The sequence below is a fragment of the Marmota flaviventris genome, chromosome 9 (assembly GCF_047511675.1).
Source record: "Marmota flaviventris isolate mMarFla1 chromosome 9, mMarFla1.hap1, whole genome shotgun sequence".
NCBI classification, from domain to species: domain Eukaryota; kingdom Metazoa; phylum Chordata; class Mammalia; order Rodentia; family Sciuridae; genus Marmota; species Marmota flaviventris.
Window position 1 is genome coordinate 61,137,826 of NC_092506.1, and position 23,253 is coordinate 61,161,078.

Consider the following 23,253-nt stretch of genomic DNA (forward strand, 5'->3'; position numbering starts at 1 on the left):
GGAGGGCAGGCAGTGATTGTCCAAGGCAGCGTGGGTGCCTCCCCCAACCCAGCTCCTCACTTTTCTCTCTCCCTACCCCAATCCACCCCAGAGTGTTGTTGTTAGTTCCTAGAATCCCACACTTCCCATTCAGTTATGTGATTTCTCCAGGGATAATTTAGGGACTGAGATGGACAGCTATCTCGGCAGGAAGTCACCACACTACCCATTCTCACATCTGACCTGCCAACCTCCAAATTTGGCTCATTACTTCCTGTATGGATTCATCCTGGCCACCTATACCCGGATTTCACTCATATGCAACTCCCCAGAATGGGGCAGCCTCCCCACCCCCGCCAGAGCACCTTCCTATAACCTGAAGGTCTCCAGTGGGGCGCATCATTCCAGTTTATGGTTATGAACAGGAAAACTAAGACCAGTGAAGAATTCTAATGCTCATCCTGCCAGGAGAAAAAAGAAATCCCAAGAGGGATTGTGAACAGAGCCGAGGAGTTCAGGTGCCAGTCTGTGGTGACAGCTCTTGCTCTGTATTTCAGGAAAGAACCTAGAAGTGGTAACTTTTGTCAGATGAGAGGACCCCTTTGACATCCTTGATCTTCCCCACACCCTACAGGCTGTCTCCTCCCCTCCTTCCTGGACCCCTTCTCCCTGACCCAATACTCCCTTCTCTCCCCAGGTGTGGTCCAGACCCTGGCCTTGAGGGCTTCCCTGTACCCCCTGGGGGCCCAGCTCCTGCTCAGAGGCCGCATCTCATGCCTTCTCTTCCCTGGATCTGGCACCATCCTAGGAGGCCACAATGAGGCAGTGAAAAAAAAAAATCTCTCAACATAATCTCACTCCGTCTAGCCACCTCATGCCTTCCATGGCTCACTTCCCCTCCCCACACCCAAGACCTTCACCCCAAATTCCCCTCCCCCCTGCAACCCTCCCTCACTCCTGTCTCAAGGAGACTGAGCCCTGGGAGGCTCAGCAGCCAGGGTGGACTGAGGCCTTTTGCACAGCCCCTTGCAAGTCCCCACCTCCTGGCCTGCTTTTCTGGTCTGTCTGTGGTGTCCTTTACCTCCTCTTCCACTTGGCCTCCCCACCCAAACTTCAAGATCCTCTAAGGGCCCCAGCCCCCTCCTGTCCTTCTCTGCCTCTCTCAGCTGGTGAACACAGGACAAGACCTTCAATGCTCCCTTGCAATTATTTAATTCACAAGAAAGGTGGGTGGCCTCAATTCTGCCCACACCTGATCATAGGCTGACTCTGTTTTCCCAGGGGTCCTTCTGCAGAGGGAGATCAATCAGCTGGTGGACACTCCCAGGGGACAAGGGGTCCAACTCAGGTAGAACTGATGGACTTCTGTCCTGTTCAGAGAGCACCTATAGAGGCAGGTAGACTTCTGGAAGCATTTCCCATTGTCCCTGGGGAATGTAGGCTGTGTCGAATGTGTGTAGTGGAATCTGTGTAAAAGAATGATCATATGAGGCTGTGCATGTGGGAGTGTCACTGTGTGTGTGAGTATGAAGGGGCTTACAGGGGTGAACCCGAGCCAGACTATCTCAACATCTCACCCCTGCCTTCTCTGACCCCTGGGGAGATTAGGATTGCAAGTGCTGGGTGCCACCTACTGGACATGAGCTGTGCTACAAGCCATAAGCCACTTTCGCTTTCTCCCTGCCCCCCAACACACACCCACCAGAGTGCACTTTTCTGATCCCAGCTCTTGCTCTGCGACTCAATCCACTTGCTTGTCACCCTGCTCCCCATGACAGTCATGCAGAAACTGAAGACGGAGACCTTGTTCTCCTGAGCTACCTTGTTCTATCCTAGAGAAAGAGCCCTTGGAGGGGAGGCAGACAGGCAGGGCTCACATCCTAGCCTTGGCAGATTACTTAACCTCTCTGAACCTCAGTCCACTTAGCTACAAAATAGGCTAATAGTGTCTACGACACAGAATCCTTGTGAAGTTTAAATAAAATGTAAAATGAAACCATTAAGTTGGGAGGGCAGGGCAGCTACTAGAAGCCAGTGGGGTTAGACTTGGGTCCTCTCAGCTGGTGAGGTGAGGGCTGCCCACAGGCTCTGGCCAGAAACATAGCCTTCCCCCTATCTGTCCTCTGCCTCTTCTCCTGGACTGCTGCCCTGATCAACCCAGACAGCTGCCCAGTCCACCTTTCCAGAGAGCCCAGGCCCTGCCAGAAGCTCCACCTCACACCAGGGTGCCATGAGGATGGTGCTAAGCAGCCACCCAGGGCTCTTCATGGGCAGGCATGGAGCCCACCTTCCAGAGCACCTCCCAGTACTCTCTGCACCCCTACCTCCACCCCCCATCACCAAGTCCCGCCAATCCAACCTCTCACAGTCCTCTCCTCGCCCAGCCCAGGGCAGAGCAGCACCCACAGAATGATCCCTGCTCAAGCTCCCTCGCAGTCACTTCTCTACTCTCCAGCAGGAACTTTCTGGAGCACTCAGAAACACAGAGGGGGTCCCTCTCCTGCCAAAGGCCTGGCCCACAGAGGAAAGGCAAGCTGCACAGCCTGGCATTTTGACCCTTGGGTGTGAGCTGGCCTCTTCTCCCTCCTGCTGTCCGTTCCTCTGCAGGCCGCAGCTCCCTTCCCCGCGCCTTCACTGTGCAGTTCATGTCCCTTGTGCCTGCAGGAGAGCATATCCTCTTCTTCAAATCTCCCTGTGGTTCTTCCCAGGATTATGATCCTGCCTGAGGCCCCACAGCCCGGGTATGAGTTTGGATCCTCCATCGAGCTGTGAGACCCTCCAGACCAGGAACAAAGACTCTGGGCTCAGCACAGGGTCCTGCATGCGTGAGGAAATCATCTGTGGGTTGTTCACTCAATTTGGTGATAAGGAGGGTTGTGTCACAGCGTGGTCTTCAAAGGACAACTGGGCTGAGGATGGTCAGCAGATGCGGGGCTGAGGGGTCAGCAAAGCCCCTAGGGATTGTATTCAGGTTGTTTCTTCTTTGTCCAAGACTTATGGAAGAAGGACATGTACACACATTCAGGGTGGCGTGGGAGTCAAGGGCAGAAGAGCAGCCGCCAGACTACGCAGACTCTTTTGTCAGCTGGGCATCAATAGGATAGCCAACCCCTGCCTGCCTAGGCCAGGAACATACCCCTACTCCTGCCTGGGAGCCCCCTGGTCAGTCCTGAGTCCTGTGCTGGAACCCAAGCCCCAAGAGGAAGGTGGGAGGCTCTGAGACCATCTAGCCCAGGGAAGCGGATTCCATACTCCCATAGGCAGCGATCCACAAGGCTAGCATCCTGGGGGGTTGTTGTGATGACAGGTTGGCCCTATCTATCTCCTCCTTCACAGGTCGAGCCTGACTAGTCAAGATGTGATGAACAGAAGAGAGGTTTAGGCCAGTTGGGGACAGGGCCTGGAGACTTTGCCAGTCAAGCCTCCTCATGGCCCCCAACCTGGATTCTGCTTCTCTCACCTGTGCTGAGGCAAACACTCACACGGTCAGGTGAGCAAGGTCTAACTCCCAGACACAACCCAGGGATGGATCTGGTGTGGGGCTCACCACAGGGGAACCCCTTTGACAGGACACAGGGAAACTGGGATGTGGAACTTAACAGGGATTCGGGCATCCTGAAGCTAGAACAAGGTTCAGAGTCTGGGACCCGTGCAGTACAGCCTGACAACCAAGGTAGGCCAGCACACAGGTATAGAAGGCCACCTCCTCCAGGCAGTCTCCCTGATTGCTTCAGCTTCTCTTTGCATTCCACAATTTCTTAAAAATCGATGTGTCCCTTCACTGCTCCATGTCTAAGCTTCACCATCTGCAACCCGCCCCTGAGCATGTACCAGCGGGCACAGGGCAGGCACAGGGAGTAACCCAAGAGGACTATAACCCCCCCCCAAAGAAGGGCTAAGCACCAGGGGGGGACTCTGACAGCTGGGGGAGTTCCAAAGGACATATGCCTTTCCCAGGTCTGTTTCCCCTCCACCCCATGCAGGGTCTGCCCACAGCCCCACAGGGCGGGGTTGGTAGAAAGAAATAGATTTATTTTCATGTACAAAGCGGTCAGCCCACAGGACCACATACAACAGGTGCACAGAGTCCTAGAAAAACACGTCTCTCTAAAGGCAACTCAGAGTAGGTAAGGCAGGTGGCCCCTCCCCGCCCCCACACACAGAACAAAACAGAAGAGCGAAACCAGTGGGCCAGGCTGAAGCAAGAGGCCTGGCCCTGGAGGGACCCCAAGCCCTGGGGCACAGGTGGATATGGCCTTGAAGAGGAGAGAAACCCTGCTAGGGTGAAGCCAGGTTCCTCTCTGGCTGCAGGAAAGGGAGAAGGACTCAGGCCAAGGGGTGTACTTAGGAGACACCGAGGAACTCAGGGGACACTGAGGAACTCAGGGCCCTAGGGTAGCAGAGACATTTCACACCCTCTGTCGGGCTCCTTGGCGCTGTGGAGACTTTTATCTAAACAGGATCTTAGAGAACAGATTGTCTTAATCTCTGTTTGGCCCAGGTAGGGAAAGGAACTTGCCCAGGGTCACACAGCCAGCAGAAAGCATTGCTGAAACATCTGTCCTGTCTCCCAGCATGGGATCCTTCTGCCCATTCATTGTTCCTATCTGCTTTCTGCCTAAGTCCCCTCCCCAGAACACTGAGCTGCCCCTCTGGCAGCTTCCTCCTGGAGTCCCTGTATCCCTCAAGTACAGGGGTGGTCCTCTGAGGCACCTTTACTCCGTGTTGATTTCCATTTCTGCCCACAGCAGAGCTAGTGATTGTTTCCCCTGCTCATGGAGAAGTCCCACCTTCCCTTCCATGAGGAGCCTGGAGACCCCAATGGGGTGGGGCCCCCAGGGGAGAAGGACACAGATCTGATGAGGCAAGAAAGGGGCACAGAAGGAACCATCCAGGCTGTTCAGAGAAAGAGTGGCTTGGGGAGAACTCGCCAGGGTACTGCCAGAGGAGCAGAGCAGGGCCCACTGCTCATTGGTCACCCCTGTGCTCCTGGAGGACAAGTCACAAAGTCTTGGCAAGGCTGGAAGTGTTGCTTTCACTCTAAAGATGAGAAAGCTGAGGCCCAGGAAAGTCCACACATGCCCAGGGTGACATGGCACATCCTGGTCTAGAATCCAGGACCCATGGCTCTAGTTCCCAGTGCATCAGGCCAGACTGGTGGAGGGTAGTGGGAAAAGAGCCGGGCAGGAAGGGTCCCGGGGGGATCACTCAGCATCAAGGCTGCAGCAGCCATTGACGGGGGCCCTAGTGCCGTCCACCTCGGGCACCTCGTATTCCTCATCCAGGAAGTCCAGCGAGTTGTTGCTTGGGAGGCCACGGATGGTGAACTTGTGGGACACCTTGGTCCAATGTTCACGGTTGGAGGCCACCCGCTCATACAGCTCTGCCGCCTTGGGGAACAAGTCCTGTAAAAGTCTGTGGGAGTTGGAGACGGAGCAGAGTTAGAGGTTAAAACTCAGCATAGACAGCAAGAAAAATGAAGAGTCACACCACAGGTGGAATTTCTGCAGGGGCCTGAGCTGTAGGATTAGCACAGGAAAGCAGGATGGTCTCCCACAGCTGGGGGCCAAGGATGAAATGGAGGGACCATTGAGGCAGGAGGCAGCTGTGTACCAGCTGGAGCTGGTTAAGGACAAACTCAGCACCATGTCTACTGTTTCACCCACAGCTGGCCCCACTCTGCACCACCCTCTCCAGGCAGTCCCTAGCCATCCCTGTGAGCTCACTCACTTGTAGATGGGCATTGCAATGTGCTCCATGAAGCTGATCTGCAGCTCGGGGATGTAGGCCTTCTCCCGGTCCATCATCTCCATTGGCCGGTTGCCCATGGCTTTCTCCTGCAGGCAGCAAGACATCAGGCATGCCCCTCTTGATCCTCCATCAGGGACCAGGGTCAGGCTAGCCCAATCCCGCCCCAGCCTAGGCCAGAAGTGCTCCCCCAACCTGAACATACCAAGTCTCCCTGGGAGAAGAATTCTTTGTAGATCAGCTCCTGGAAGACAATGTTCTTGTTACCTGCTGTGGGTGGGATCCACCCCCACAAGCCCATGCTCCAAGAGCAAATTGAGGCCGAGTGATCCAGTTCCACTGAGGGCCTGACATTACCAGCCCAAGCCTGGCAGTGAGGTGGTCCTAGAAGAGGTGGATGCTGGGTTCTGGTCCACCTTTCACCAGTCACTGACTTTCTGTGCAACCCTGAGTCTCCTCACCCATCACCTGAGTAGTCTAGGTTTCTGTCTCCCCCAAATCTAGCCAGGCTGGGCTCAGCACAGAGAGGCTGCAGAGGGGTCACAGAGCTGAGCAGAATGTGTAGCCTATACCTTCGCAAACAGGGGATCACTTACTGCGATCTTTCTGGTGGTCTTCCAGCCCTTAGTCTGGTCAGAGAGGTCACAGGAGGTCATCAGGAGGCAGAGGAGAAGTCTATGGTGCTGCTTGTTGGTTCGGTCATAGCCCACTGTTGGGGGACCATGGGTTTAAGGAGAGGAGGAGCAGCCTCCTTGCACCCTCTGAGAACTAGGCTCCCACCTCAAAGCTAGCCACGGAATTGGGCCTTCCCAATGGGAGTCAAGGGGCCAGTGCTGGGTCTTTTGGGAGGGGCCATGTTGCCAGGGAAGGGCCAATGCTGAAAGGGAATGTGTCTGAGCCCTGGGGATGCTCCCCAAGCAGTTCCCCACCCTGATCACCCATCCCTCCCTGGCTGGGAGCCTAGGGCTAATGGCAGGCACCTTCGGCCATCTTCTGAAGGTCCTTGAAGATGCGGAGGTGGTGGGCCAGGTCCGTGGCCAAGATGATATCTCGCATCAGGTCCAGCATGCGCTGGTAGTCCTGGGGTGGGTCAAGGGAGGAGCTTCATGGCCTCCCGCTGGACACAACCCCCCACTCACCCCTGAGGAGTACCCACAGCTCCTTCTTCTGTCTGGGCCAGTTGCTGGACCCACCCCTACTCACTGCTCCCCGCCCATCACCTTCCGGGAGAAGTGGTCAAAGATGTTGCAGCCGTGGGTATTAAGGATGGCGATGGCCTGAGCAAAGTGATGCCTCTGGGGGAAGAGAAGAGAGGGACGGCTGGGGCAAAGGGGCTCCCCACACCCTGGCCCCACAAGAGGCAGTCAAACCAGGTAGAAAGGGGACTCAGGAGTCCTGCTTCCCTTTCTGAGCTATTCCAACCCTCTGGGTGACCCAGGGCAAGTCCTTGTCCAGCTCCACGCCTCAGACACCTCAGCTGTCACATGGAGAGACCCAGTAAAGTAAACTTGAAGGGCATCACAGGTTGGAAAAATTTTGAAAGGTTTCCTTGAAGTCTTAGACACTAATTCATGCAGAAAACATTTGTTTGCTGACAAGGAAAGGCGAGAGCAAGGCCCTGTCTCCAGATGCTGAAAGGCTGTCACTCGGAGGAGGAGCTGGCTGAGGCCAGGGGACAGAGGGCACAACCAGGGCTGCTGCCAGGTCTCCTGGGAGAAGGCAAGCACCACATGCATTTCTGGGGGTGTGAAAACAGGGGCAGCCTCTGGAAGGGTGTTGTGGGAGGAAGCCTAGGGCAAAGTGACCTTGGAGATTTGGCTCCCACCTGAGCCAAGACAAGTGCAGAAAACTCAGACATGTCTCAGACCTGGTCCTGATCCAAAGATCCTCCAAGTGAGGGTGGGGACCCAACAATCAAAGGCAAGGCTGAGCCACTGTAATTCCAGTAGATCAAGAGTTCAAAGCCAGCCTCAGCAACTTATCGAGGCCCTAAGCAATTCAATGAGACCCTTTTCTAAATAAAATGCAAAACAGGGCTGGGGCTGGGGCCCAGTGGTGAAGCATCCCTGGGTTCAATCTCCAGTACAAAAAAAAAAAAAAGACAAAGCTGAGAAGGCTGAGTTGGACAGGGGGCCAGGGTTGACCCACACAGCCAAAGGGACGCACCCTACACCCAGTAGTCCCTTTGCAAACCTGGCTCAGGCAGTTCCTACAGCCCCACTCACAAACCCATCTGCACCCACAAACCCCCCAACCCAGTTAGGAAAATGAGCCAGACTTGCCCTGGGAGTGGCGGCAGCTCCCACAGCCTGTTTAGAGAGCCTGGTGTGGGAACAGGAGGTGCTGGGTCACAGTCTAACTTTGCAAGTCACTGGCCTTATGGGGATTAGCAAGAGAGGGTCAGGGCAGAATGACAATTACCTCCATGACAGAGCCCTCGGAGCTATAGAGCGCAGCCAGCACAGATTTCTGGAAAAGCCCAGGAAAACTCCAGTCACTCCTCACATGCAGGTCCAAGCATCCACCACAGTTGAGACTCAGCAGCGTCTGCTCCTACCCACTGCCCCGCTCCTGCCTCTCTGAGAGCCCTGGGCAACCCCAGAAGGCATCTCCAGGCTCTAAACTGCTCCCCTTCTCACGCCCCCACCTCTCCTCCCAGACGTCAGGGAGGGCTCCTGCTTGGGGAGGGCAGGTCTCACCGAGGCCACCTGGAAGGAGTTATTAGTGCCTCTGTGGTCCAGGTCATGACACATGCAGGAAATAAACAAGGCAAAGATCTCGATGTCCCTGGTTAGGAGCCAGAAAGAAGAAAAGTCACCCACAGCTCCCTCTCTGAGCCCCCCAGAAGAGAGACAGCTGGGAAGTGTCCAGCAGCCACCCAAACAGGCAGTTGGGACACCCCAGTCTCCTTCTTGGAAAGAAGCACTGGTTTGGAGTGTGGCAAACCCAGGTGGGAATCAGGCCCACTAGTCACTAATCCTGAGCCAGTCCCTCCTGGAGACGGGGGCTATGCAACCTTCCTCCCCAGGCTGAGAAGACTCCATGAGTGTGCAGGTACAGGACCTGCCTCATAGGAGATGCCTCCCTCTCCCAGGGGAGGGAACCTCAGCTGCTGCCAGATGTGGGGGAGGAGCAGCCACTCACTCGAGGTAGTTGGTGAGCTCCAAGTTCTTGTAGAGCAGGTAGCAGAAGTGGGAGACAGAAAAGGCGTGCATCCAGTTGTGGTAGGGGGGATCCCGGTAGCCCTTCTTTACCATCAAACAGAACCTGGGAGAGGACAGGAGGCAGCAGAGGGGTCTCAGCTTCCCCTCCTCCAGGAAGCCCTTTGGGCTCTGCCTTCCTTTATTCATGATCCAGATTGCATCTCATTCATGCATTCTCCCCAACCCTACGAGACTGGGTCTCCTGCAGTTGTACTCAAGAGAAACCAATAGAGGTGAGAGTGAGGCTGTCTGCACCCAGGGGAGGGCTAGGGGCACACACCGGGCCAGTGTCGGGCAGTCAATTTTGTAGTTATTGATGAAATTCATGTCCTGCAGCATACTCAGGATGGCCTGGAGGAAATGGATGAGAAGGACGAGAGGAATTGTCAATATCATGATGGGGCTCCTGCCTCAGACATTTTTGAAGTCCCAGCTCAAAATTTGGGAGTCTTATAACTTTAAATCTAAATTAAAGGATCATAAGATTGTTGAACCAAGCATTCTCATGTCTGTGAACTTTTAGACATCTAAGGGCCCTAGCACTAAGAACTCTTGGAACAAAGCTCACCTAAAATCTTAGAAAAATGGGGCAGGGGCTGCAAATCCTAAAGCCACAAGCTCAAGTATCAGTGGTCCTGGAGCTGTTCTTGGTGATCATCCAGTCCAGCCCCTGGGCCCTGGACAACTCCACAGCCCCATAATGACAGACCACATGCCCACTCCATCTCTAAAGGAGCCTCCATAGCCTTCCTTGATGACCCTGTCTTATGGGAAATTCTTACGCACATCTAACTTAAATCTCTGACTGTATGTCCTTCCACTTCCCTGTCAAGCAGGGGAGGGCCAGCTCACCATGGAAGTGTCATCCTCTGGTAGAGAGCGAGGGGTATAGGTAAAATTGGCAAAGTTGGAGTCAATGGCAGCCACAGGCTGGATGCCGTCATGGAGAAGTTTGGTATATTCATCATCAGAGACCTAGAAGAAGCCAGCCAGAGAATTAGACAATGGCTTCCTTCCTGTCCAGTGTCCTCACTCTCAAATTCCCATGGCAGGTGGGGGATCCTTCACACAGAATGCAGCCCAGTTGAGCCCCTACCCTATGAACTGTGAATGGGTAGATCTCCACCTTCCCCACCCAGCCCTACAACCCACCTTCCTGCCGGTGACCACCTTTTACCTATGCAGATATCCTATCCTCCACAAAGACAGGGAGACACCCCTTTGTGACACCTCAACTCATGGTGGCTTTTCATAGACACTAACCTAGCAGTCCTTCTCTTGGGAGACCTTCCTAGAGTCTAACTTCAATTCTTCATATGACAGTTTTTAGCCTATTCACAAAGTCTGGGACCCTTTAGTTTGGACACAGATGAGAAGAAATGTCCAAATGAACAATGATTATCACATACTGTGAACTGAGGCTTAAAATAGCTATTCTGACACAGGACCTGTGAATGGGCTAGAACATCAGCAGTTAGGGTTGCCCAGGACTGTGTAACTCTCATACCCAGGGAAGTGGTGAGGAAAAGCCCTGGGTGGGTTTCCCAGCCTTCAGTAATTCCCAAGATGGGACTTACTCCATGGACTTGGGAAATACTTGATTTAATCAAGTTCTTCCCTGGGTAGAATACTGCCTGCAGGCTACTTGCAGCCTTGGTGCTGAACTGAGAAACAGCTTAGAGGAGAGGTCTGTAAGTAGGAGTTGGGGAAGCTGTCCCTGAGCAGAGCAGGAGGCCAGGTGTTGCTTTGAGTCTGTCTTCTCTACCCTAGGTGATCAATCAGTCAGAAAGCCCAGCCCTGACCTGGGCTGTTGAAGATTCTGAAAGGCAGGGAAGGAGGGTACAGGAGCAGATGGCCCTGAAAAGGACAGAAACGCCACACAAGCCTCACCTTCATGTGGTACATCATCATCTCATTGGCCAGGTGGCTGCGATACTGAGCCTCATTCACTTTTTTGTATAGGAGAGACTGAGGAGAGAGAGAGAAAGACAGGACTCAAACAAGACAACTGTGAAATCCTTGAAACACCCAAAAGTGGTACAGAGGGATGAGACAGAAGCCCATTGGGACCCCAGACTGAGCCTTTTGGCTCCAACCAGAGTACAGGCCCCACCTCTGACTTATGTCCAGAGCTCCCGAAACCACCTCCCCAGTCCTCTTCACATTTGAGGCACTTTGCACCCCTCCAGGGCTTGGCCCAGACTCCAGTGATGAATACTAAGGCCCATGGAAGGAAGAGCAGCAAGGAGGGGACTCATGCCAGGGAACTGGGGTTGGATTCTCAGATCAGAACTTCCAACAAGCTGGACAATGAGACCCAATATTGGTCAGAAAGAGGTTGACCAGGGGTTTGGGTTGAGGTCGTTGCTTCTGGAGGACAGGGGTAGATTTTCAGCAACCAGGGTTTTTCATGATACCCAGAGGCTAAGTGGAAAGGGCAAGAAATAGTATCCCCAACTGGAAACTAAGCCCAGAGCACTGAAGGCTGCGTGGCACCTCAGCAGCATCCCAGGATCTAAGTCCCATCCCAGGAATTGAACCTTCTAGACCCAGTAGGGAGAGAGGGTGGAGGAAGTAGAATGGGGAGGGGGTTGTCCCTCATCGGTCCCGCCCCCGTCCCTCCCCCTCACATGGGCGATGCTGATGCCGCAGTAGATGGAGAAGGCAGTGGCCAGGTCCTCGTCGAACTTGCTGAACCAGGGCCCATTGATCTTGTTTACCAGCTCGGCCACACCGATAACCTCTGGGGAAGGGAGAAGGGCTAGGAACCACAGCGGAGGGGCCGGGCAGGGACCTGCCCTCCCGAGCCCCGCCCACCCCGCTCAGGCCCCTCCCGACTGGACCGCCCCAGCCCCGCCCCCGCTGCCCGGAGGCTGCACCCTGGTTCTCGTTCTTGATGGGGAAGCAAAGGATGTTGCGCGTGCGGAAGCCGGTGCTGTCGTCCACTCCGCGGTAGAAAAGCGGGTGGGCGTACGCGTCTGGGATGTTCAGGATCTGGCCCGTGGTGGCCACGTGGCCCGCGATGCCCTGATCCGCTGGGATGCGGATCTCGTAGGTCTGCCACAGCAAGGAAGGAGCAGAAAGGATTGTTAGTGGCCTATCCACCGAGGGCCCCCTGAGGATTCACGGACACCCCCTCACACATACACCCCCACCGCCGCCCAGGACCACACAATCCCTCACCTCATCATCCACGACGCCCCCATCAAACACTTTGGCCACCAGCTCATTCTGATCCAGCAGGAACACAGAGCAGCTGTGGGGAGATAAGGTTAGTCCTCAGAGCCCTGACATCCCTCCAGCCACCCCCCTCCACCCCGACTTCTTATGATTTGAGTGGAGACCAGATTTCTGAGAACTAGTGGGAATGCCCTGGAGTGAGATCCCCTCAGGAATGGCTGGCTCCTGGCATTTGTCTACTCGAAAGAGCACCTACTATGTGCAGTGCACTGTGATAAGAGCTGGGCACAGCAAGCAAAGCTAGCCCTGGCTCTGCTGTCAGTTGAGTTTACCGTCCAGTAGGGAGATAGGTACAAAATAAAGGATCAGTCAAAATGCAGTGGGGGGACAGGGGATATAGCTCAGTTGGTAGAGTGCTTTCTTTGCATGCACAAAGCCCTGGGTTCAATCCCCAGCAACACACACACACACAGTGGAGTCCCACAAGAAGGCAGGGAGGTGGAGAAGGGGGAAAGGAAAGGAGGCAATGAGGACTGAGGCCCAGAACCTTCTCCCTCCAGCCCTCTAGGGAGATCCACTCACATCTCTGCATTGCTGAGGTTTCTGGCCTCTGTGATGATCTCCTGGAGCAGAACAGAGACATCATCTGGGGGAGGGAGAAGAACAGCACAATGTTGACACCAGGTTGTAGTACTGAGGCCAAGCCTTCCCACCGCTCCTAACCAGACAGCCTCACATGGAGGACACTGCACTCACCCAGGTGAGTGAAGAGGTTCTTTGCCACTTGAAGAAGAGCCTGGAAAGGAGAAAATGGAAATAATAGCCGATTGAGGACCCTCTATCCAGTTCCCCACTTCAAAATTCCCAGGGGCTTCTCACTCCTTGTTTTGTGCTCTCTGGACAAGCTAGAATCTGACAGTATCTAATATGTCATTTGGCTAATAAATAAAGAAGTGAGAAAATAGCCCCAGAGAAAGTGGGAAGATATCTCTTGTCTAACTGCCCACATTGAACACTAGAGGGCGATCAGTGCCTGTGGCCGGTGTTGCTTGGGCTGGGCCTGAGGAAACTACTGACCTCTCTTCTTAAGAGGCCGCCAGGTTACTAGGTTACCTATCTGCTGCAGGGCAGGGCAGCCATTGGTCCAGGAAGGCATGGACACCTCCTTAGGGATTGGCTCTCTAGTCCTGAGAGCTGGGTGAGCTGGGTGAACTCGTCCCGGGAGGGGCTCAAAGCAGGCCACTCACCTGGCACTCACACTTGAGCTTCTGCTCCTTCTGGAAGGCCAGGGTACTGGTGAGCACTGTGCCTGTGTAGTGGAAGCAGTGCTGGATCACATGCTCATCCTGGTCTGTGAACCTGGAGGGAGGGGCTGGGGTCACTGAAGAGGGAAGGGAAGACAGGCTTCTCTCCCCAATTCTCCTTACTTCTGTGCCCCCAGAAACCCCATAGAGGCAGCCACCAGCCAACCATATATCTCCTCTGCTGGGGCTGCTCCACTGCCTGCCTGCCACCTTAGACTGAAAGCTCCCTGAGGGGAAGGTTGTACTTCTCAGACTAAAGTGTGGTTTTATTCTCATGCTATTATTTTGTTTTTGTTTGAAGCAGGGACTCCCTGTGTTTTCCTGGCTGGCCTTGAAATCCTGGGCTCAAGCTATCTTCCTGCCTCAGCCTCCCCAATAGCTGGGACTACAGGTGCCCCGATGACACCCACAAGGCTATTGCTTTTTAAAACCAGAGCTGTAAATCCCTCCTCTGATTGGGGATTTACCCGGACCAAGGCCAAGTCTCCCCCCTCAGACTAGAGACTTGCCCTTGGGTTGTCCTCCTGCTCTTGCCCAAGTGCCTCTCCAAAAAGGGAGGGGAAATGACTGGATATTAACATGGCTTTAACCAAGTCAAAAAGATGATGGAGAGTCTGGGATTACCTGTGCCTCAGCCAGCAACAGCTGCAAGGGTCTAGAAGCCCCTAATAGTCTAGCACTGACAAACTGTTCAGCCCAGCACTGCTTAGATAGCATACTCTCTGGGTAGTCCCCTTCCCACGCTGTTATCCTAGTAGAGCCCTGCCCCACCTCAGCTCCAGCTCCTGATACACATCATCCCACCCAGACTCACAAGTCTCCTCCAAGCTTGTTGAAGGCGCAGGCCAAGGCCACCACCTGGTCAGTGGCCCTGCTGATGACAGGGACACAGAGCATGGCCTGCAGCTCACAGCCCAACATGCTTTGCAGCTGTTGCACATCCTCCTGCAAAGGGGAGGAGAGAGGGAGTAAGTCAGGGCAGGTTCTGGGGGCTAGGCAGGGAGTCCTCCCTTTTTCCCCTCCCCTGGCTTAGCAGGCCATGGCTTACAGAGGTGAGGTCCTTCAGCTGGATGGACTTCTTGTCTTCCACAACCTGGCCCAGGCGACCCATTGTCAACTGGAGAGTGAGGAGAGGTTGTCAGGGGCCAGCTCTTCCCAGGTCAGGGGATCTCAACCCATCCCCAGTTTCAATGAACACTACAGTCAGTCCAAATAGTATATGGAGTTAAATATTGAGGAGCAGAGAGCTAGGGGGAGGTCTGGAAGAATCATCTATAGAAGACTCTAGGCTCTTCCCAAATTAGGGGGGTGATAAGCAGACTCCAAGAATTCTCACTGATCTGGACAGATTCATATCTAAAAATACTCCAACAGAGTATTTTAGAACTGAGCTGGTCCTCATGTAAGCCTTCCTGTATATGATAAGAGAGTTCTAGTGGAGCCTGATCATAACATACCGAGATACCTTGTAATTTTAAGCAGATCCCAAGGTCCAGATTAATTTCACCAGATTCCAAGAGATTCTAGAGGACCTCAATTCCTTTAGGCAAACCCCCCTCCCCCCTGCAACTGCCTAGCAGGTCTTAGCAGTCCCTGCAGACTCCAACACAGGGGACCCAGACAGGACTCACGGGAAAGCTGATCTCTTCCCCCAACACTTTATCTCCGATGACCTGAGAAATGGAGTAGTGAGGACCTGTTAGTGGAAAGGCAAACCCAGGTCCCTCGCTCTGCCAGTGGACCTAGGCCCTCACCTTGCAGGAAAGCTGCAGATTGTCCTCAGACACGAGCAGAAGGCAGCAGCGGGATGCCTGGGTCTCCTGTTGAAGCTGAAAGGGTGACGGACAGAGCGAAGGGTTGACAGCGAATGGTTGGTATGAAGTCACCCCACCCCACCCTCTCGCCTCTTGGAGGCTCTTCAGGTTTGTGGAGGAAAGAGAGGGGCGGAACAAGCAATACCAACTGAGATGGAGAGTTTGGGGGGAAGTTGGTCCCTGCAGGGAGCCAGGACCCTGAGGAGAGTGGGAGGGGCTCAGGGACTCACGTATTGGAGGACTTTGAGCTGCAGGGAAGTGGCATCCAGGTCGTAAAGTTCCCCTGCAAGGACAGGGCGCGGATCAGAGAGGGCCCCGATTTGCCTAGGTGGCCGGGTCCAGGTCCCTTCGGCATCGCCAAGTCCAGGACTACGCAAGGCTCCGCCTCCGCCCCCGCCCCAACCGGACCACCCAGCCCTCAGGCATCCCTTCCAACTTCTGGCGGGGCCGCCCAACTCCTCTCAGGCCCCTCCCACTCCTCCAATTCTACCTGCCCCGCCCTCCCGACCTGCCCAGGCGGGACCCTCACCGCAGAGCTGCAGGATCTTTCGGTCGTGGTCGGTGTACTCTATCCCGCCCTTCTGGTCTTCCGCTGTGACCGCTGGGGGGTTCTGGACAGCTGCAGGGGCCGCGCCGAGCCCGCGCTGCTGCAGGGCCTGCACCCTCCTGAAGGCCACCAGGGTCTGGGGCGGACCGAGTGGTCAGCACGCCACTGGCCCCACCCTCGCCCCGCCCAGCCCAAACAGCTCCGCCCTCAGCATGCCACGCTACCGGGGGTTCCCACTGCCCTGGAGCGTCCCTCCGTGGATGAACAAATAGGGTGTGTCTCCATCGCTAGCCCTCAGATTCTTTCAAGATAGGCCAAGGTAGGATTTCTCTGTCTCTAGCACCGGTGGGGACTCTTAAGGCTTTGTTAAAGTCACAAAATCCTAAAATCTCCTGCTGAAAAGAGCCTCAATTTCACTATGTAATCAGTCCTAAGTTATGTACAGGTATTTGACGTCTCACCACTACCCTAGGTAGGTTAGTGCTATCATTATCCGCATTTTCAGATGTGAAACTGAAGCCTAGAGAGGTTAAGTGACATGCTCAAGGTCCCAAAGCTCAAAGGTGATGGAGCTAGAACTTGAACCCAGTTCTGTCCGGTTCCTTTGCCAGGTCATCGCCCCACCAGCTGTAATAAGAATCTTCAGCAGCCCCCATCCTCCCACAGCCCTACCCCCCAGGACTCACATGCTTTTCCACGGCCTGCAGGTTCCACTCCTCACTGTCACTCAGCTGGCCGCAGTGCACCTGGAGGGATGGAAGAGGAGAACTCCCTGTGACTTCTCCCAGACTGTCTCCGCCAGAGTGCCGGCATCATGCCCAGCACACACTGGGCCCCATCAACACCTACACACTCCAGTCCATGGGCCTCTGTGTAAGCCCATTTTTTTTCTGACCATGCAGATAACTTTTAGAAAATCCCCTCTTGCTGGAAGCCTTTTAGGGCAGATTCAAAGAGTGGAACTTTTCTGGTTTTATCCCATGACTTTCCATCAGCACTGTCCCATCACAAGGAAAATCCACAGTCCCCCAGACAGCACAGACCATGCGTACAGTGTCAGGGAGGTGAACTTTAAATCCTGTCTTCCACTCATGGGGTCCTTCAGGCCCTGATTATAGAATTAGTGGTATTAACCTCAGCCTCCCAGCTCCATTCTTTCTGAGTTTCAGTTAGAAGCACCCCTCAGTCTGGAATAAAGGAAGGAGTTCAACATGACACATCTGCTGGGTGAGGGGAGGGTGGATGAATGGATTGATGAAGTGCTTTGCCTCACTTGTGATTCTCACCACTGTGTGATACAAGCTTCAGATGACCCAAGGCCCAGAAAGGTTTAGAGACTTGCCCAAGTTCACAAAGCAGAAAGTGGCAGAGTTAGGACAGCCCTGCCTTACAGCTCCTTGCCTACACCTTCCCTCCCCAGATCTTCTCTCACCAACCCCCTACTCCTTTTATCCTGTCCTTCTCCAAGTTCTCTATGCTAGTCACCAGGGCTCCCCTTAGCCATCTTTTGAACTCTATGGAGTCCCTTCCTCCAGCCCGTCTGGGTGCTAGAAGAGGAAAATGGAGTGGTGGCAGTCTAGGGGGCCCACTGCAGGCCCTGCCAGTAACGCTCCCCACCTGCCTCACTAGTTTCCTGCCGACTTGAAGAGGTTCACCTCCTGTGGGGCTCCCTGCAGGGCCTGTACTGGGGACTCCTCCTCCATCCTCCCTTCTGAGCCTCAGCAGCCCCTGCCTGCCTCTTCTGTGGGTCCCCTGCCAGGAGCAGATGGAGAAACCTGAGGAGGTGGGCAGCCTGGGAGGATGCACTTAAGGGAAGGTGTGGAGCCCATACCTGAAGAAGAAAGAGAGGGTAGACAACCTGGCTCAGGGGGAGGGCATCTGAGAGGCTCCCTGTATTGACAATGAAGCATGCGTAAGACAAGCAGAGCCACAGGGGATCCTGCAGGCAGGAGGCTGTCCTGGTAGTCTGATTGGTGTGTGGGAAATGAGGACCTGGGCAGGGCGAGAGTCCACATAGCCACATAGGGAAAGGCCTCAAGGGCCAAGCTAAGAAATTGGGCTTTAGCCTGGGGACCATAGTCAATGGAGTCGAAGGTGAATTAGGAGAGGCAAGACTGGAGGCAGGAAGACCTCAAAGAGACCTCGGTGGCCAAGGATGGTGTCAAAGTTTAAGCTATGGATGACACCTCCCCCGTGGCTCCCACAGGACAGAGGGTTGAAAGAAAGAAAGTGAGGCCAGGATTCAGTTGCATGTGGTTTATATAAATATGCTGGCATTTTACTGTTATGCATGGAGGAGGGCATCCTTCCCTTTCCTTCCACCTGGACCTGGGCCCATCTCTTGGGAAAAGGGAAGGTTGGCACTCCTCTAGGCTGTGGGGCAAACAATTCCTGGGCTGCCCAAACTACCTGGTCCCAGATGCAGAGCTTGGAGATTTTGAAAGACTGAGGAAGGGATCATGGAGCCCCCTCCCTGCCAACCCCAGCACACACCCCTGGGATGTCTCATTCCACCCCAACCAGCCTGTGCACAAACACACATATGTACTCTGATGAAGAACCTCAGCGCCCTGCCCCACACACTCATACTTCCCATGGAAGTGTGCGCACGTGCACACACACACACACACAGTGCAGTCACAGACACATCCCCACACCCACCCTTAGTGTCTGTATCACTTGCATATGCATATTCACACCAAAACACAAGAAACTTGAGTTCATACACCCAAGAGCCATGCACACTCTTCTAATGCCCCGCCTCCACACAAACACAATCATCCCGACGCACACGTGGCCTTTTGTTGCAATTGCCATAGCTACTCAGGGAGGGAGTCTGGGCCCCAGGGGAACACTCAGTAGTGGGCACTGGGGCTGTAGAAATGGTTTAAAGCCCAGAGCAGCAGCTAGCTCCCTACCCTCACCAAGCCCCACAAACACCCCATCCCCATGCAAGGAGCTGGTGTGGCAGGCACAGCTGGGGAAAGAGCGAGCACAAATCAAGCATCAAATGCCAGAGACCAAGGGCCGCCCACTCCTCAAAGGGACTTATTATCCAGAACTGAAGAACGAGTCGGAGACTTTCCTACACAAAGAATCTGCAATCAAGGCGCCTTGAGCTGTGAGCTGCCAGGGCCAGAACTGAGCCCCCCAGCCCTGCACCTGGGGAGCATATTCCACAGCGAGCACTCTGCTAACTGTGTCTCATAGCACTCCTCGCAGGGCTTCCTGGTTTCCTCACTAGGATTTGCATCGTTAGCAATTCTATCCTTATTTTGTTCACTTGTTTCATGCCCTCCAGACTTTATGGTTTGTGAAAGCAGAGCCTGTCTGGTCACATCTGTTCCTGGAGCCTAGCACAGTGCTTAGCATCTAGTGGGTACTCCAGAAATAGTTCTTCAATGGATGGATGGGTGGATGAATGGATAGATGGGTGGATGGGTAGATGAATGGGTGGATGGATGGGTAGATGGATAAATGGGTGAACTGATGACTACAAAGAGCAGAGGCCTACAGAGAGAATTGGGGATTGTCAAGAAAGGAGCTTGTGACTCAGCCTTCCCAAAGATCTGCCCTGCAGTATCCCTCTATCTTCTGCACCCTCTGCTCTCAGATTTCTTGGGGAGAGAGGTGTCCTAGGGAAGTGTATTTCTACCTGAGTGGGAAGGTGCAGACTTGGATGAGGGGCAGAAGGCGAATAATCCAAATAACAGTTAAGAACACTTCTCCGCCAGGGTATTTGAGGAGGTAAGAGAATGGTTATGGGAAATTTCTGGAAGCCAAAACCCTGGGCAGCATGTTCCTCAACACCCTACATGTCTACCTCTCCACACTCTTCTCCCAACACACCACACGGCGCCCCCTGCCTTTGCTCATGGGGTTCCCTCTATCTGGAAAACCCTTTCCCTTTTCTGTCTGTAAAACTCCTATCCATGCCCCAAAGCACCTCTCAGTTCTGTCCTCACTGTAAGATCCCCCTGGCTGCTCCAGCCTCTGCTACCAGAACACCTGCTGGTAGTGCTGATTTTATTTGATCTGTGGTGGCTCAAAGGTATCCTTGCCTTTCCCCAAATTGAAATTTCCTAGAAGGCAGATACATTTGTTCCAGCACCCAGCCTGGGATGTGGCCCAGAGCAGAGTTCTTCTGGGTGAGTTCGATTTAAGTGATGTGATCTCAACACCCTCCTAGACAGACAGACAGACAGACAGACAGACACACACACACACACACACACACACACACACCTTTCCTCACTCCAGAAGCCCAAGACCTGGACTCCTGGGCTGACCATAGTCACACAGGATGTCTTCCCCTTGCCAAGAGCTGCATCCCTTTCCTGTCCTCATGGCCTCAACCCAGACTCCATTGAGGGTCTGTGAGGCTTCTCAGGAGCCTGGTTCCCCAGACCTCAACAGAGAAGGAGGTGGACCAGGTAGCCACTCCCCACCCCACGCCTCTGCACTACCCCTAGCCCTGGCCTCCCCACACCCACGAGCTCTGGGACACACAAGTGCGAAGGAGATGGGGAGGCAGCCCACTGAGAACTCTGCCAACAGCGGATCCAGTCCCTGCAGGAACAGAAGCTGGAGGTGGGAGCAGATTGCAGAAGAAGCCAAGGAGGGGCCTGGTCTCCCTCGGTTGGGCAGATGGGGCGAGGAGAGCAGGCCAAGTCCTCCTCCCCTGCTCCCCTGGAGGCCGCCCCCCACTCCAACTACACTCTCCTCCCCCAGCAGCTTGGGAAAGGTCAGAAGCCTCAGAACCTTTAATTCCATTTTAATGAGCTCGGGAGGAGTCCCCCAGGCACACCAAGGCAGGCTTATCTGCCCAGGTGGCAGCCACTTCGGGGGAAGCAGACCTCCAGTGATGGCAATTTGGGGGCTAACCCTTCCTTCCCTAGGACAGGGACAAGGATTTTGAACCCCAACTTCACAGGGAAGAAAAGGCTGAACGGGAGACAGAATCTTCTCTGCAAGGCACCTTCACCACCCTCCCAACCCCCCAGGTGAGCCAGAGCCTGGGGTTCTCCTCCACAAGGGACAGCAGAAGGCAGAGGGGAGCCCTGCCCAGGTCCCCTGCCCAGCTCCGCCCTGCAGTGCCCCCCTCACATCTCCCACTTCCCACAGAGTACCCTTCCCCATTTCCCTTGATGGCCCCTGCAGGAGGTCCCCTTGCTGCCTTGGCTGGGACCTGGCTGGGGTCCCCACCCCATGGGCCTCTTCAAGAGCCCTGGTTCCAGCCACCCCTATCACTGACTGAGTTTCCCAGCATCTGCTGCTCAGCTTCTCATGTCCACCGGTCCTTCCTCAGTGTCTGTCAGTCGTGTCCCATCTCACTGTGTTCTGCCCTGTTGGACACTGTCCCCAATACACCAGGAGGATCCCAAAGAAGAAACAAGCCAGGGTCATGCCTGGGTTGAGCTTTTGCAACTCCACGGGGGCTGAGAGCACAGGTGGGGCTTGAGCCCAGACCTACTTCTACCCATCCAAGGTGGGACACACTGCTGGGCGTGGGGGATGCCCCCAGACTCCCCTCAGACCCCACCTCCCCTCTCTGCCCCAGTTTGCGGCTCTCATCACACACACAGCCCCCACCCATTGCCCCCTCCCCCATCCACACTACCACCGCCTGGGCGAGCTCTTACCAAGAACACGGCTGCCACAGCCCCGGCCTCCTTGTCCACCAGCGGAATGACCAGCACTGAGGAGGAGAGGGCAATGAGGTGGTCCTGTGGGGCCAGTGAGGCTCAGAGATACTGAGCAGGGACCCAGGGAAGGAGACAAAGACACAGACAGAGAGAGGCCTGGACAGAGACACAGGAAGACCCAGAGGCCCAGTGAGACAGAGAGAGGGCGCCTGAGCCAGTGACAAAAAACAACCACAGCAGTGACCCCTGTGGAAAAGGAAACCCCCTCACTAGAGAAATTTCTGTGATCTTCCCAGCAACCCTGGGAGGGAGGGAGGAAGGTAAGGATGAGCACCCCTATTTTACACGTTGGGATACTGAGGTCCAGAAAGGGGAAGTGACTTGCCCAAGGTCACACAGCAAGTCAGGTCTCCTGACTCCCAGTCTTGTGCACTTTCCACATCGACACAGAGGACAGAGACCTGGAGAGACTGAGACACGAGGCAGAGAGAGACATGGCGGACAGGGAGCATGGAGAGGAAGAGAAACAGAAACAGAGAAAGTGACAGAGACCATGACAATAACTACAGCCCCATCTGCCAATGGGCACAAGCGGTAACCACGGCCACTGTCCACTGAGCCCTATTAGGTGCCAGGCCCTTAACATGCGTCATCTCATTTGCTTCTTGCAACACCCCCTCAAGGTGGATACTGTTGTCCCCATTTTACAGTTAGGAACTTGAGGCTCGGGGAGGTTAGTAGCACATTAGAGAGAGAATTAGATGGAGGGATTGCTGGAGAAACAGAGCAAGAGAGAGGAGACAGAGGTGAGACGGGCAGAAGACATACATGACCTGGGAGCAGAACCACAGCCCTCCCTACCCTGCCCTGCTCCCTGCCCTTACCTTGGGTGTCAGCAGCCAACGGAGCCACCAGCCTGGCCAAGGGCTTCCCTGGCAGGTCCGAGGGGCCCAGCCCATTGCAGCTCAGCCGCTTCCGGGAGATCACAGCCTCTCTGAAAAGAGGACATGGTGCCACCTTTCAGTCCTGGGATCAAAGCAGAGCAAGACCCAGCCTGGGGACACACAGCAGGGTGGACCCTGCACACCTGTGAGGATCTATACAGCTTGACCTGCCTTAGGGTGGAATAGAGGAGGACAAAAATGAAACCAGGACCCTTGAGGGTGGAGACCCAGGCCCCAGGTGCGGGGCAGGGAGCTACAGCCTGGTCTCTGGTGCCTCCTGCTGGTAGATGTGGGGAAAGCATGTGTGTGGAACCCAGTGTGGAACCCCAGGCAGTGGGGAGATCAGGGAGGGCACCGGCAGGCTGAGAGCTAGGTTGCCTGGGTCAAACCCCGCCCCTGCTGCTTCTCAACCTTAGGCAAGTGACCTAACTTCTCTGGGCCTCCCTGGGAGAATGGAGGTTGGGGAGAGTATAACCCTCCCCACCACGACCTCAGAAAACAGCTGTAGAGGAAGTTTGGTGCAAAGCATAGGAGCAATACTCCACAGGCAGTCATCATAACTAGAGTTTATTGGGCATTTATTCTGTGCTATGCACAGTCCAACCAACTCACAGAGATTAGCTCAGAATTATCAACAACTCTATGGGTTAGAGATTACCATCAACTTCATTTTCAGATAAAGAAGCTAAAACACAAAGAGATTAAGTAACCTGCCCAAGATCACACAGCTAATAATTGGAAGCGCCAGGCAGTTGGCACCAGAACTAGGTTGAACCATCCCAAAGACTGGTGAGTTGTGACACTTGAGCAGGAGACTAGCATGAGTACCCAGGTGTGATGGTGGAAACTGAGGCAGGGAGGTCGACTGTGGAAAGAATGCATTTCTCTC

General features: G+C 54.6%; 1 protein-coding gene across 2 annotated transcripts in view; it reads right to left on the reverse strand.

Annotated features, from left to right (window-relative positions):
* Positions 1 to 3,990: 3,990 nt before the first annotated feature.
* The window catches only part of Pde2a (phosphodiesterase 2A), a 59,155-nt gene continuing 39,892 nt past the window's right edge, over positions 3,991 to 23,253 (reverse strand). For both annotated transcript variants that reach the window (XM_027942850.3, XM_027942852.2), the window contains 27 exons: positions 22,305 to 22,414; positions 21,418 to 21,473; positions 16,462 to 16,521; positions 15,758 to 15,911; positions 15,459 to 15,511; positions 15,169 to 15,243; positions 15,046 to 15,087; positions 14,463 to 14,531; positions 14,229 to 14,359; positions 13,358 to 13,469; positions 12,867 to 12,906; positions 12,693 to 12,756; positions 12,114 to 12,186; positions 11,810 to 11,987; positions 11,561 to 11,673; positions 10,821 to 10,898; positions 9,783 to 9,905; positions 9,211 to 9,281; positions 8,872 to 8,994; positions 8,427 to 8,514; positions 8,149 to 8,196; positions 6,948 to 7,022; positions 6,708 to 6,807; positions 6,324 to 6,436; positions 5,933 to 5,971; positions 5,710 to 5,816; positions 3,991 to 5,394 (listed from right to left, as the gene is read on the reverse strand). In XM_027942850.3, the coding sequence (XP_027798651.2) occupies positions 5,184 to 5,394; positions 5,710 to 5,816; positions 5,933 to 5,971; positions 6,324 to 6,436; positions 6,708 to 6,807; positions 6,948 to 7,022; positions 8,149 to 8,196; positions 8,427 to 8,514; positions 8,872 to 8,994; positions 9,211 to 9,281; positions 9,783 to 9,905; positions 10,821 to 10,898; positions 11,561 to 11,673; positions 11,810 to 11,987; positions 12,114 to 12,186; positions 12,693 to 12,756; positions 12,867 to 12,906; positions 13,358 to 13,469; positions 14,229 to 14,359; positions 14,463 to 14,531; positions 15,046 to 15,087; positions 15,169 to 15,243; positions 15,459 to 15,511; positions 15,758 to 15,911; positions 16,462 to 16,521; positions 21,418 to 21,473; positions 22,305 to 22,414 (2,506 nt within the window). In that variant the 3' untranslated portion in view covers positions 3,991 to 5,183. The remainder of the gene's footprint in view (positions 5,395 to 5,709; positions 5,817 to 5,932; positions 5,972 to 6,323; positions 6,437 to 6,707; positions 6,808 to 6,947; positions 7,023 to 8,148; positions 8,197 to 8,426; positions 8,515 to 8,871; positions 8,995 to 9,210; positions 9,282 to 9,782; positions 9,906 to 10,820; positions 10,899 to 11,560; positions 11,674 to 11,809; positions 11,988 to 12,113; positions 12,187 to 12,692; positions 12,757 to 12,866; positions 12,907 to 13,357; positions 13,470 to 14,228; positions 14,360 to 14,462; positions 14,532 to 15,045; positions 15,088 to 15,168; positions 15,244 to 15,458; positions 15,512 to 15,757; positions 15,912 to 16,461; positions 16,522 to 21,417; positions 21,474 to 22,304; positions 22,415 to 23,253) is intronic.